The sequence below is a fragment of the Mesocricetus auratus genome, unplaced genomic scaffold (genome assembly GCF_017639785.1).
Source record: "Mesocricetus auratus isolate SY011 unplaced genomic scaffold, BCM_Maur_2.0 Super-Scaffold_15014, whole genome shotgun sequence".
Lineage (NCBI taxonomy): Eukaryota > Metazoa > Chordata > Mammalia > Rodentia > Cricetidae > Mesocricetus > Mesocricetus auratus.
Genome location: NW_024429186.1, coordinates 13,629,936 through 13,645,026, shown reverse-complemented (window position 1 = coordinate 13,645,026; position 15,091 = coordinate 13,629,936). Strand labels below are relative to the sequence as shown.

Below are 15,091 nucleotides of genomic sequence, written 5' to 3'. Positions count from 1 at the left end.
AATGGAGTGTCACAGGACAGAGGAACCCACACATCCAGGTGACTGGGTGGGTATGAGAGCACAGGGCAGTCGGTGTTGTAATTTAAGAAAAGCGGTGCATTAGAGAAAGATGCCATGTGACAGGGTTCAAGCAGAGGTTTTTTTGGTTTTGTTTTGTTTTTTAATTAGGGAAAGGGATAATAAAAAGGGGAAAGGGAGGGGGGAGACCAGCCTCTGGGGACAGAAGCAGTAGGAGAGAGGAAAGAGGTGGAGAGAGGAAAGGCAGACAAAGGGAGAGAAAGAGACAGGCGGTGGCGGCTCACTCCTTTAATCCCAGCACTCAGGAGGCAGAGGCAGGTAGATCTCTGTGAGTTCAAAGCCAGCCTGGTCTAAAGATCAAGAAAGAAAGAGGAATAGACAGACAGAGGGAAAGAAAGAGAGGAGGATGGGGGTGGGCAGGACCCTTTTAAAAGGGCATGTAGTGAATATGCTCAGGTGGTGCTTTTAGTGGCTGCAGCTGAGGGCCTTAACCTGTCAGAACCCAATACAAATGTCTAACAGTAGGGGCTGGCTGGGACAGATAGAGAAATGTTCTGGGAGACATTGCATACCTTAAAAAAAAAACTAGCAGTTGGCCAAACAAAATAGGAAAGGTCATAGTTCAGACAGAAGAAAGCTAATGCAGCACAGCGAGCCATCAAGTTAGGAGAGATGAGCCAGGGGAAGGACAAGGCGGCCGCAGAGGAGGGGTTGGAGGAGACGAGACATGGAGATGCCCACCAACGGACAGAGCTCACAAAGCAGAGAGGTGTTCTGGGGGCTCTGAGGGGTCCCACTGAATCTTCAGAGCATGCATTGGCAGTGGGAATTTGCTCACTGAGGCTTGGCAAACCCCAGAAAGCAGTCAGGCTGTGCTGAGGTTGAATGTCGACAGATCGCCCGTCATGGTTCTGGGAGACTGAGGGTGTCAGTCAGCCTGTGGGGAATGGCTGAGGGGTGGAAGGAAGCCAGCCTAGGTGGCGTGGCGGTCATCGTTCCCTCACTTTGACAAACACCTGAAAATGCCAACACAACAAGGGGGAAGGATTATCTCAGCTCACAGAGTCAGAGCTTCCCCTCTGTGGTTGACCTTGTTGCTGTGGTAGGGGCAGCAGCACAGAGCATCTTGGCAGGAGTGCAGGGTGCAGGAGGGATGTGCATACTTCACGGCAACTGGGAATCAAAGGCAGACACAAGGAGCTGGGTCCCACTATCTCCTCTAAGGGCCCCCCATGACCTAAATACCCCAATTCCCCAGGAACATCACAGGCTGGCCAAGCCTCTACCACGTGAGCCTTTGGGATGTCTTCAGACATCCCAGCATGGGAGTCACCCCAGGGGTGACGAGGACAAGCATGGCTGTGGCCCTTGGGCACTGTTGGTGGAGGTGACAGATAGTGACGGCGATGAGGGATAAAGATTCAAGGGATTGCACAGGTGGGGTGAGCCGCCTGTCAGAGCCACCACGGGGAAAGACTCCGCAAAGGCTAAGGAAGAGAGTGTTGTTGAGTCAAAGGCCAAGGCCCACGTCCAGGAATGAGGAGGGCACAATGACCTACATTCAGGGTACCTGGGAGGTGACGATGGGTGCCTGTCACACCTGCGTGGAAGGGGTTAATCCTCATCCAATAACTCAGATGCAGATTCACTCAAAAACTAAAGTCACAGTATTCCTGGAGCCTGGCCATGGGTCTGCCAGACTGGGCTACCAGAACCTTGGTGATAACTCTATGGTCATTGCCCCAGCTCAATGTTTTCCTGGAGACTGTAGTGTGGTCTGGATATACTAGTAGGATCCAGCCTGCCTGTGTCCACTTTGGACCCCATGATTTAAGCAATGCTTTTGAGGTCATTGTTAATATGATATCCCACATAACTGCAGATTTCTAGCTTGCCTAAACAGCTGACGGTGTGTCTTTCTCAGCAGCAGATAGTCTAGCCTCTGGCACTGAGAACTCTGTAGTGAACAAGAGAGGGTCATTCCTGGTGCCTTCAAGAATGACACCCCTGGGGCTCCCTGGAAGAGATACCTCGGTGTTGAGTGGTGGTACACTGCCTACAGGGTATCCTCCCACAGATGTCACAAGTTCCTGGCAGCCCCAGATTGAGTTGCCACCTCTGGTATGGTTCACTACCTTGGTTTACAGTCTAGGAAGCTGGACCTGTGTGCTCTGCCTGAGTGTGGTCCCGCCTTTGAGGAGAGTGAGCTGGCTGGGGTGCGAACCTTGAAAACACTACTCACAGGCCTGTGGGTCGGGGTGGTGGTGGGGAGCCCTGGAAGAGAAGCTCTACAAAGCAGGGACCTGATTTACGGGACGGGGGGAGGGGGCATATGAAGAAGCCTGGAGCTCAGGTCTGCAGTGGGATGGGACAGCAGCCTGCAGAGCCGCTGCAGGGGAGAGCCTGGCCTTGGATCAGAACCAGTGCTGGAGAAGAAATAGTTTCCATTCCCACAGGTTTGGCAACAGGCTCTGCTGGCATGTTTTCACATTCAGGGCTGGAGCCAGCCACACCTGGGGTGTCAACACTGGCATGGACATCGAATTAGCCAGGGTTTTCCCATATCTCCCGGGAACTCCTGCTTTCTCCATTAGAGGGGCCAAGGTCAAGGTTGGCCGGCTTCTGGACCCATCTTGTTTTTGCTTCTCTGAAGAGGGAAGGAGACAGGCTCCCTGCCACATAGACCATTCCTCACCCTATGCATCATGGTACTGAGCAGAGTTAAGCCCCTCCAAATCCCAGCCCTGGGGAGCTCCTACATGTTGCAATGGCCAAGGCAGGCTCTGCAGATGAGTCATGAATTTGATGAAAAGCAGGTAGGAAGGCTTCCCACCTCCACCCCACCCCCACTGCAGCTCCCACAGGCCTGGGAACCAGACCAACGCTATGGGGATCTCTAGGTTCCAACTGAGCTCACTTCTGAGCTCTGAACACCTACAGGCGCTTCCTACTGTCTTCATACTAGAGCTGTTGTTAGGGTTACAGATGGGGCTCTGGTTGTCAGGGTTACAGACGGGGACTCTGGCCCTAACAAGGAAAGCTCAGCATCCTCAATAAGCCAGTTTAACAATAATGCAAGTAGAAAAGGGAGATGTAGTCATATGGTCACAGTGAGAGGAGGAATGAAGGTCGGAGACTCTCCGAGGGCAAGGGGCGTGATTATCTAAGCAGTCCTGGTCAAGGTGTGGTCCTGCCCATTAATGCCCACTGCTATCTCAGCTCCAGTCTCTCCATCAAGGCAGTCTGACAAGCTGTCAGAACACCGTAAGATCTCCTTCTGGGAGATGAATTCTCTTTCCACGGACCCCAAGTCCTACAAGAGGCTTGGATGCTACCATGAACACTCTGGAATACAGCCTGTATCTTAGCATATGTCTCTCATGTCACAGCACAACCCATGATCTCATCAGAGCCCAGCTCGTAGTTATCCCAATCTGGGAACTATATGAAGGAAGTGTCTTGGGCCAGTGGGGTTGCTCAGTGGATAAAGGTGCTTGCCACCAAAACTGACGACTTGGATTTGATCCTAAGATTCCACAGAGTGGAAGGAGACAACTGACTCCTGTAAGTTGTCCTCACACCTCTGCACATGTAAGTACCCCTGCACACACATACACACCTTGAAAAAGAAATATCTTTTAAATTTATATATTTCTCTTTATAAATTTCCCAGTCAAGTGCTTGTCTACAGCCACGGGAGATGGACTTAGATACTTATTTCTTCTTATTACAGTGAACTCAAATCCCAAACACGAGGTCCCCTCCTATTGTTTAACTTTTGAGCACCCTAACTTGCTCAGACTGGCCTTAGACTTTGAACTCGACTCTTGCCTCCTGAGCAGGTGGGACTGACCTCTGGCGGGTTCTGGCTCAGACCCCCCCAGAGCATTAGAGGGTGAATATGCATCCTGGGCTTCTGTGGACATAGCGCCACCAGGAGCAACCCACCCTACAAAACACAACAACAAATGTCTCCCACACGACAAGTGCTTCATAGAGGGTGAAGTCTCCTTTCCCCACTCAGCTGATCCAACCCTGCTCCCCAATGGCAGCCTCCGGGGACGGAGTGGTTGGCCCTGACAGTGAGCCTTCAGACTTGAGGTGCAAAAGGAGTGACAGGAGCAAGGGAGGCTGGGACAGCTGTGGTGGATGGTGAGTGATTAGCCAGCCACGTACATCTCTCAGACTTGCCTGCTGCCAGGTGCCCCTTGCTTCTGAGCCTGTTCCCTGGCCACAGCAGGGAAGGATGGGCCTGTGCTTTGCTGCTCCCCAGCCCAGGGTTTTCAGGGAGGAATCACGTCGACGTAAAACGACACTTCATTTTTTTATTATTGCATTAATGGTGTGTCTGCACACCAGCACACATGCGCGCAGGCTTGAGTGGATGTCAGAGAACCTTCAAGAGTCGGTTCTCCCCTTCCGCCATGGGCTCTCGGGAAGGAATTTGGGCTGTCAGGCTTGGCAGCAAGGGCCTTTACCCCTTGAGCCAGTCTGCGGGAGCAGCATCTTGTAAAATTTTATTGAAGCAGGCCTCGACTTAAGACACAGGCCTGGTTGAAGACAGGATTTTTCTGAAGCCTTCTTGGTTGCATTGGGTCAGGTCTCATTCAGTCTAAGGGGCCACACAATAGGGGTCAACTTCTATTTCAGCGCTGAGAGCATGAGCGCCCTCTGCTGGCAACGAAGGCAGGTTGCTCCGCACACATTCTCAAGAAAGCCTTCCCAAGGCCACAATGGACCTGCTCTCAAGTAAGCCAAATCTTGAAGCCTGGTACCAAGGAAGGAGAAGTCAGAATTCAAGGCTATCCTGAGCAACATAATAAGAATTTATAAGAAAGAAAAGAAAAGAAAGAAAACAGGCTGGGGAGGGGAGGGAGAAAAGGCAAACCCACAGGGGCTGGAGAGATGGCTCAGTGGTTAATAACATTTGCTATTCTTCCAGAGAATCAGGTTTGGTCCCCACCACTCACATGGTGGCTCACAACCATCTGTAACTCCAGTTCTAGGGAATGACACCCGCTCTGTCTTCTACAGACATAAAAAAAGACTTAAAAATGCAAAAATATCTGGAAAACAACCCATTATTATGTGTAATTAGCACATGCTAAAAACATTTTAAAAACCACAGCGCAGAACTACTAAGAACACCTGATATCATTCCAACCATATACATGCATACCCTGACATCAAGACACCCCGGGCTTCCTAACATGTGCCTACACACAAGCAGGTGCACATAAATGTCTTTAAAATCGCAAGTCTTAATGGTGGCTATGTGAGTAGGTACGACTTTTCTTAGCAGGCAATTGGCAATGACCACTCAAGACTTTAAATAGCTGTCACATCTTATCACCTCACTGGTCCTGAGGAACCTGCCTAAGTCCATTTTGAAGGCAGGAGCCATTATACTGTATTAACTAAACTGTTTCCATTTACTGTAAGAGCTGGTTGCTTCTTAAGTCTTTTCTGGAGCCAGACCTGCCCCACCCCAGGACCTTTGGACCTTGACTTACTTTTTGAGAAAAGCCCAACCCTCCCTAATCACATGGTGACTACATGGTGGGCTGTTAATTAGAATCTTAATTTTTCTGTATTCCCGTATTGCTCCATTGCCTCTCTTCTCTACCTCTGCAACTCCTTGTGGTTTTACTCCTTAAAAGGGGCCCAAGAAATGGATTCAGAGCTGACTTACCTTAACCAACTTAGGAGGCAGTCACTGACCAGCTTTTGGGTGAGCTCCAATAAAATCAAGCTTGCCACAAATTTGGCTCAAGTTTATAGTGGTCTTATTCTTGCCTTGTGGGATTAACAGTTCCTCGTATAGTGAGTCACCCAACAAATGCAACTATGGAAAGGCATGGTAAATTACTAGCATCAGGGGAAACTTGGTTTTCGGGACCGGCTGAGTCCCAGGTGAGCTGGTTCCAACACAAGCAAGACACAAAGGCCGGGGCTCTTGAAGATGGCTTTTAGAACAAGATCCAGATTGAAAGGCTAGGAAGGGTGTTCAAGGAAATGTCCAGACATGGGAGAAGTAAAACTTGAAACTTCAACGGAGATAGTTACTTGGTCGTCTAAGCATTTATCATACAAAGATCTCTAGCCGGGTGTGGTGGTGCACATCTGTATTCCTAGCACCTGGAGGAAGGCAGGAGGATCAGGAGTTCAAAGCCAGCTTTGAACTTAGTGAGTCTGAGCCCACCCTGCCTCAAAACAAAAACAAGAAAACTCAGTGAAATCTTGGTTTGGTATTCTCAAACAGCCCTAAATATCTTTGCCACTTTGTACAACACATTTACACAAAGCTGAGTTCTCAGCTAACGTTATGAAATCAAAATGCCAATCTACTCTGGAAGATAGGAATCTCCATACTCTGCAGCATTAAGATTGCTTTATATAAATGTAAACAAGGACACTTATCTCTTTGGTATGCAGATGACACTCACCTTTATTTTTTAATTTTTATTTTTTTTTTGGTTTTCAGAGACAGGGTTTCTCTGGTTGTCCTGGACTCGCTCTGTAGACCAGGCTGGCCTGGAACTCAGAGATCCGCCTGCCTCTGCCTCCTGAGTGCTGAGATTAAAGGCGTGCGCCACCAACACCCACTCACCTTTAACAAGTTGTACAAATGGCGTACAGCAAAGGCTTTAAGATAGGTTTCCTGATAACTTACCATCAGTAAATGAGGGATCCATTCCTACTTATGTACGCACTCGGGGTCCTTTGAGAATTTCTACAGGGTCTTGGGTGGGTGGGAAACATTTAGGCTCTACTCTGCTTTATGACATGGAATCCACACAGTCCTTCCACAAGGCAACCTTTAACCAGAGATGATGATGATGATGATATTTTTAAACAAGGTAGCCCAGGGCTAGCTTGAAGAGATAGCATCCTTGTGCTTAGGTCTCCCAAGGGCTATGAGTACAGATGCGAGCAACCACACGAGTTACCTAGACTTCTGAGAGGATTCTGTCCCTGAGGAGACATCTGGCATGTCTGGGGGAAAGAGGGAGGTGTTTGCTGTCTAGTGGCAGGCTGCTGGACATTCTACAACATACAGAACTCCTCCCCACATGGAACTGTGGCCCTAAATACCAAGCTGAAATGGAGAAACTACTTTAGACCTACTTTCCAATTTTGGTATGTACTGACTGGAGACTGAGTTTTGTTTACAAATAGACACTCTCCAGGTTCCTGTAGCCACTACTGTCAGGCTGTGGCAGGGCTGAAGAACGGACAATGTACTGGACATACCAGGAAGGGGGCAGCTGAGTAGACAGGTAAACAAAACAAGCAAGCCCCTCCCAACTCACATTTAAGGCTGTTCGGTCCTTCTGAACCTCATCAGCAAATGCCTGCCGATTCCTGCAGTGGAATGAATGCTCCTTCTCCTTAGGAAACTGTCTGATTTACCCTGGCAGTTCAAGGGGGTCAGGAAGGTAGCTCGGGGACAAAGGAGCTTGCCACCAAGCCTGAAGCCTGACAACTGAGTTTGACCTCCAGAACTTACATGGTGGAAGTCGAGAACACTAACATAAGCCATTCTTCCACATGCATGCATGCACACACACAGGAGAGCACACATGTGCTCACACGCACGCACAGCCGTTCAAGAAAGCCAAGAGGTGTGTAGATCACATGAGGCAAGTCTCTGGGCTTGTCTATTCACTAGGTACACAGGCTCCTACATAAAGAACATTCTGGAAAGCCTGGCTGATATCTGTACATCACAGAGATGCCCCCTCCATCCTTCCTAAGTGCCATGTGTGATGCCTGACTTGTCACTTTCACCTGACTGCCAATATGATTAGAAAGAGACACGCCACTGCAAAACTCCTTTTAAAGTAATTTGTCTATTTCAATGTCTTGCATCCTCTTCCTCTAAGACCAATACTACAAGATGTGTTTGCCAGACGTCCAAACTGAAGGGATAAAGAATAAAGCCATCAGTACCAACGGGGTGGGAGCAGCACATGTTAACATTACAGCCTGACACAGCTCAGACACTGGTGGCATCTAAATACTAGAGCTGAGGTACCAGGAAGACGGATCCTTATGAAGTCTACCCACCCCCAGAGGTTCCGGCAGACTCGGGAAACGTTTCTCGGTGACAGACGATACTTAAAGCAAAAAACAAAGAGGAAATATTTTAATTTTTTTCACAAGTATCCTTAACATCATATTTTAAACAGACACACTAACAAGTTACATTTTTCACAAAAATACTTGTACAGAGGAATATTCCTATTTACATCCAGAGGTACCATAACTAAGAAAGTCAGGATTCTAAGCAAAGACAATGGCCATGTAGTGGGATGATTTAACATCTGAGACAGGCAAGGAGGACCCACAGAAAGGATGAACTTGGTGCCAAAAAAAAAAACCCCATGAAAAAGCAAGCAGCCCAGTGGGACCAGTGAGCTACACAAACAAAGCTAGACACTCCAACCGGGAACGTGCACTCGAGAGGCAGCAGGGTAAACATCTTGGTGAAGGGAGAGGCCAGCCCAGCCCCAGCAGCTGACAGTACAATCACATCTTCTACACTGCAGCGAGCAGGCAAGTGAATGACTTGCCCAATGTGTCCCTGTGCTGGGTAGAGAAGGCCAGTGCAGCGCCTCTCAGTCCTACCCCTAAGGAAATGGCGAGATTCAAATATGAAGTACTAAGACTCAAAGGTCTCTCATCCACAATTTCTGTCTCAGAAATGGAGACCATTCCTGAACGATGCTGGCTGACCTGGAACTGTGCACATGGAATCTCTCAAAGGTAAGTGTGCCCAGCACATTGCTGAAAATGTCCACACAAAGGCTGGCATGTGACATACTAGTGTTCTTACAAGACTGGCTATACCTTCTTGTAAACTAAAACAAAACCTCCTGATAAGAAAAGGGAATCATCGATACGCTTCTCTGCGTTATACAAATAACCTTCCTTTCAGCCTAAAGTGCATATCCTGTCAGCTAAGATAATCAGTGGCTAAACCCTGAAGCCGTTTATTGAGGGTAGAATCCTCATTTCCAGCCCCAATGGTGAAAACACGCAGGTGCTAGTCCTGAGTTACAGGACACCCAGGGAGGGACGAGGGCCTCGGGATAGGCAGCCACTGGAGCAGACACAGCTGGCTGGTCTAATGGGAGCCCTGCAGCAGCCCTTCAGAGTGACACAGGACAGGAGGCAGTGCAGACGGATGGGCCCCGATAGTGTACTTAGGAACACTGCTACTTGGATTTTTTTTTTTGTCTTATGACTTTTACATTTTAAGAATATGACAAATATATGTACTCCTAAGTAGGAATCCAAGTTATCCAGAAACCTCATTAAAATGGAAACCTACTGCTATGATGTCTCTCAGACTAACGGGGTGCAAGGATAGTCAGGAGAGTAGGGGTTCCCAGCCAATCCCATTCGGCAATCACATTGCTATGGTCGCTGTTCCCATTGGCAATATAGTCAGGTCTGGACCAACTGAGTGATCTGATCTTGAGCATGCTCGTTTCCCTGATTCCTAGGGGGAGAATCTGTGTAGACTAGGTGGGCATGTGCAGCCTACTTCAGTCAGAATTATCAACCTAGATTTAACCATGCAGGCATGGTGCCAGATCAGGAAGGTGTCCCTTTGAGAATAGAGATCTGAAGTAGCCCACAGCTGCTGTAGTGTGGCACAGCCAGTGTCCATGGCCACCAGCCTGACACCACAGTTCTGTGCACTCTACTGAATGTAAGGACACACACCATTATTTGTGCATATGTCACCATGACCTAATTGCACAGAAATTCCCAAAAGCTTTGCCTAAGAAACCTTTTCACTTACAGAGAGCACACTGAGACTGAGGGAGACGTCTTGGCCAAGTCAAGTTATTTGCTTGGTAACTGCAGATGAGGCAACCCAAGGATCCTGTCAACACACTACATGTCTTCACAACACAAAAGTCTGAGCAGACCTTTTAAAAAGAAAACACAACAGCTATATAACTTAGATGTGTTCAAATACAGACAGGTCTTCACCAGGGCCTCTATAATGCACACAGACCCAGAGACTGAATCACCCTCTCTGTCAAGGTGCAGGACAGCAGGGAGAAACAGGAGATGACATCATAAAGACACTTGTTTACATGGCTTAATTAATTTAACTAGCTAAAAGAAAGAGCTGTACACAGCTCATAGGGCAAAGGGATGTTACCTCCATGTACCGACTCTCACTGATCTTAAACATAACCAAGGAGGAGATGTGGAGTGAAGTCTGACCAAATACAACAGGAAACAAACTGTTCGTTAGAAGAGCAGATAGTAGCTAGCCAGTCATGGCAACAAATGATGCTACTACCTGCAGTGTCTGCCTGGAGCCGTACTAGACGCCTGTTCCACTTAAGAATAGAAGAGCCCACCATGAGGTCCAAGAGGCCCACCAGCAAGTGCTCTGTTCTTTTGAAGTTTCACAGCAGTAAAAGGAAACCAAGCTTATGCAAATGTCTACAACACTATTTCTATAAAGTTTGGATTTGGGGTTGGCACCTCCTTGTTCAGAGCTTTCAGAGAGTAAAACTGACTTTTCTTTCTCACCCACAAACTGGAATGCATTGTGGCATCCAGTTCACCCTGATACCCACCAACACTTTGGAAACCAAGAGGGGACAGTATGCGAGTCTAAACAGAGACCAATACAAAGTCCTGGTTTTCTGCTGAGTCTCTAGGCAGACTGCAAACAATTACCCCTTTTCTCCACAACAGTGAGTGACACTAACAATCTATTTTGAGAAGCATCTCCAGATATCCCGCCATCAATCATAACATTGCATCAATGAGTGTGTTCTCAGAAAAATAAAATATTCATGGAAGTATACAACAATCTTACCTTTAAATAAAAATACTTTATTCATTCCTGACATGTTATCAAAATGTACATTATTAACCAAGTAAAAATGGTACTTAGAATTAGCTGACTAAGACATATTTGGAGTACTTTTATTTATATAACTTTCTAAGAATAAAGCCCACTTTCAGTGTCCCTTGTCACACATCCCTAATAGTCTGCACTATGTACTTAACAATGGGCACATACAGTCCACCACAGAGCACACATTTTTACTTGCATTTGAATACAGAAACTTACTACATTTGGGTTACCTTCCTTTACCAAAAACTGAGACATCTTCACTTCTCTTCATATTCATGTAACCTTGTAAATGACAGAGAGCACAGCACACCTTGTTCCACACGCGAATGCGCGCGCACGCGCGCACACACACACACACATGCACGCACGCACGCACGCACAGGATGAAGTGCAGCACAGCAGGTCTTGCCTGTGACTCACTTTCTCCAGGTGAGTTGAGCAGGCAGTCCCTCGAGGAGTCCTGCTCTACCGACACTGGAGCCCAGCTGCTTTGCTCTCTCCGTTTCTCCTCTCACCAGCATCTGAGAGTGTTGACATTGTGAGTTGAGAAATCAACTCTCCAGAACTACAAGAGTGCTCCCTGGTGCTTTAAGAGTGCTTTAATCTTTTCTTTCTTTAATCACTTAACGCTGTTTACAAAGATGTTCCCAATGAGATCTTGTCAGTAACAAGTACAATTACAGTCACTTTAATGAAAGCAAAGCATTCAACATGACAGAAATTTCTACTGACCATGATACCAGCCACCAGTCACGTCTGCAGGCAAGTATCAGGCCCTAAAATGTCACAAGGTTTTGGCTGCATGTGTTTTGACATTAATTACTTAACTAAAAACTGCTTTTGTTCCTGAGATGAGCACATAAATTAAATAAATTCTCTAAGAAGCTGCCACCAGGACACCCTGCTCCTTAGCTCCACGCACTCTGGGGAGTCACACCAGAAGCATCAGTCCTCCCCATGGCGCCATTTCTGTGATTCGTCCTGCCGAACATCTGGTCTTATTTGGTTTCTCATGCCGCCTAGCACATTTGATGTTGCTTCGGTGGCTACAATTAGGGGCTTGACCACTGCTGGTGGGATCTGGCGCAGGACTTCACCCACAGCACCGGTGACCCCTCTGCTCTCGTGTTCTCGAGCGGCCGTCTCATAAATGGTCTGAGCCGTGTCTGCAATTCCCTGCAGAGGGTGGGCAGCAGGGAAGAGAAAAGCACCGGTCAGGAAACAAGATGCCCACACTTCACTTTGTACAGTTAGTCAACATGTCTACAACTAGACCCGAACAGCCACAAGCAAAACAGCCAGCCACCCTCACTCAGCTACTTAACAGGATCCAACTGTGAAGCTAAGTGGCACTCACCATGACCTAGCATTTTTCTGTGACACTAGTGTACAGAAAATGGAGCTTAGTTAGTTCCAAGAAAGGAAACCCACAGAAACACATCATGACCTAAAAGCAACTTTGGCCCAATTAATCCCTCAGCTAAATACAATACTGCAATCAGGGCCTCTTGCGCAAACACTCTTGACAGAGGCCTGCAGTGAGGGTTCCTCTGATGCAGCGCAAGCAAGCACAGATCACTCGGTGCTCGGAATGCATGTACTCCATCTACAATTACTCGTCATGTATTAGAAAAGAACCGTGGATCAAACACTCTGGGACTACATCGGAAATTAGGAAAACACCAGTGAGAGCCTAAACAGTCACATCACAGCTTCAGCAGCACTCCATGGTGGTGAGATTTTTTTTAATCCCTAAGGAGCTGGCAAGATGGCTCAGGTGATGCTGGCAGGGTCAGGGCCCCCTGGGAAGGGAGGCTCAAGGAGGGACTGTCTGGGCTAGAGGGCCTCTGTGGGGTTATCTTCATGACGTCAATAGAGGAGGGAAGACCCACCCCATCTCCCACTGTGGCTGAGCAGTTCCTGGGCAGGGCACCAACTGTACAGACAGAGAGGATGCAGTGCACCACAGCATGTGCTCATTACACACTACGTCCTTGGACTCATACAGTCTCCAGCTGCTTCATTTCCCCAACACGACACACTGTGCCCTGAAGTTCATTTGGTCAGCAACAGAAAAGAAACCAGGACACCACAGGCATAAGGATCTGATTTGGATCCCCAACACCCACGTAAAAGCTGGTGTGGAAGTGTATGTATGTAACCTCAGCGCTGGGGTTATGGGTTGAAAATAAGAGAGAACTATACTTCAGACCCAACTCTCTGGGACTCCAGAGGCTACTTCTGTGCCGTGAAGACTACTATACCTTCCTGCTGTTGTCAGAATACGGTTAGAAAGAACCTAATGAAATCCTGAGACTGAACCCCAGGTAGAATGACCACAAATGTCTGCTGTTATAGCAGTAAGAAGGTAAAAGGGATGAAGCCAGTGAGTGCTGTGCCAACACTTGGGGAGCACCAGGCTTCACCAAGCCCTACTGCCTGACTTGATCCCTAGAACCCTCAGGACAGGAGAGAACTGATTCTACACATTGGTCCTTTTACTAACACAGATACACTGTGGCATGTGTCCCCCACAAAACAAACAGAAAAGGAGGTAAGTGTAAAAAACTAATGTGGAGATTCCCATAGTTACCACTAACCAATTCCACTCTATGGGACTTCTTGCACACATGAACATAGACTCAGCTAAAAAACATTCCCCATTTCAGTGTCACACAGAAAACAAGTGGCAACTAAATGCCCACTAAGAAGAAAAGATGAGCCAGGAGGCGGCGCACACCTTTAATCCTAGTATTCAGGAGGCAGAGGCAGGTGGATCTCTGTGAGTCTCGGGCCAACCTGGTCTACACAGCAAGTTCCAGGACAGCCTCCAAAGCTACAGAGAAACCCTGTCTTAGAAAATAAAAACAAAAAAGGGGATGACATAGTTCTACAATGAAATACTATCAGACCATTTAAATGATACTATGTGTCTGTGATGTATCTTGAAAGATGGGCTACAGGATACATAAGACACTCTTTATGCAAACTTAGAACATAAACACTGTTATGTTCTGCTTGGAAATACTTACATAATCTAACTGTAAAAACATGTCTAGAAAAGCTGTGACACCTTCAGAATAGAGAGGGCATAGGAATGGGGCTAGGGCTGGGGATCTCCCTCAAATTTACACTTCCTAAGCAAACCTAAGATAACTAAGGGAAAGCACTGAGCCAGGCAGAAATATCGGCTATTTGCAGCCTCCCCTGCCCTGCACACCACTAGATGGCGCCCACCACTCACAATCTGGCTCTCTTCCACTTTCCACACATGAGTTACATGCTACTACTGGCTGCTTACATCCCATTCCCAGTGATTCTTCCAAAACACTGATGTCAGCAAGTAGCCCTTGTGGGGAAAGCAAGGTGTGCTGGCTAATTTTCATGCCAGCTTGCTATGAGCTAGTCACTTGGGAAGAGAACCTCAACTGACAAAATGTTCCCCCCAGATTGTCCAGTAGGCAAGCCTATGGAGCACTTTCTTAGTGACTGATGGGTGGGGCCACTCCTGGGCTGGTGGTCGTGGGTGCTATAAGAAAGCTAGCCTAGCCAGCTATGAAGATCAAACCAGCACGCAGCGCCCTCCATGGCCTCTGCATCAGCTCCTGCCTCCAGGGTCCTGCCTATGTGAGTTCCTGTCCTGCCTTCCTTCAGTAATGGACCTGTGGAAGTGTAGGCTGAAAAAAAGCCCCTCCTCTCCAAGCTGCTTTTGGTCATGGTGTTCCATCTTAGCAACAGAAAGCCCAACCAACACATAAGCCAGTTCTGACTTGTCAGCTGAAGTCTCTACTTACCTCTTTGACAACACTGTAGGCCTTGGCCACACCTTCCCTCAGGTCTACTGGCTGGTGGGCTAAACGGTGATGAGGAAATCTCTTTGCCTTCTTGGGCTCAATGGAGAGGGTACCCGGAGACACCATATCATACGCAGTCTCTGCTGCTGCCTGAGAAATGAATAAGGGGACAGTCTGCAGAGCTGGGCACCAACGGTGTGGCAGTGCTCTCCTGTAGCAGTAAAGAGACCCCCACAGATGGCGCCTCTGTTTAACGCTCATAACAAAAGCTGAGGACTTTCACAGTGCGAACCCAGAAGGGAACTAAAAACACCCATCCAGACTGAGCAGAACCACACAGCCCCTTCCTCTTATTATCCCATGTAGCAACTGTCTAACCCGG

General features: G+C 47.8%; 1 protein-coding gene across 2 annotated transcripts in view; it reads right to left on the bottom strand.

Annotated features, from left to right (window-relative positions):
* Window positions 1-8,152: 8,152 nt before the first annotated feature.
* Atg2b (autophagy related 2B) overlaps window positions 8,153-15,091 on the bottom strand; it is a 60,099-nt gene continuing 53,160 nt past the window's right edge. For both annotated transcript variants that reach the window (XM_040742532.1, XM_040742531.1), the window contains exons 41-42: window positions 14,710-14,859; window positions 8,153-12,091 (exon numbers count right to left, since the gene is read on the bottom strand). In XM_040742532.1, coding sequence (XP_040598466.1) covers window positions 11,861-12,091; window positions 14,710-14,859 — 381 coding nt within the window. In that variant the 3' untranslated portion in view covers window positions 8,153-11,860. The remainder of the gene's footprint in view (window positions 12,092-14,709; window positions 14,860-15,091) is intronic.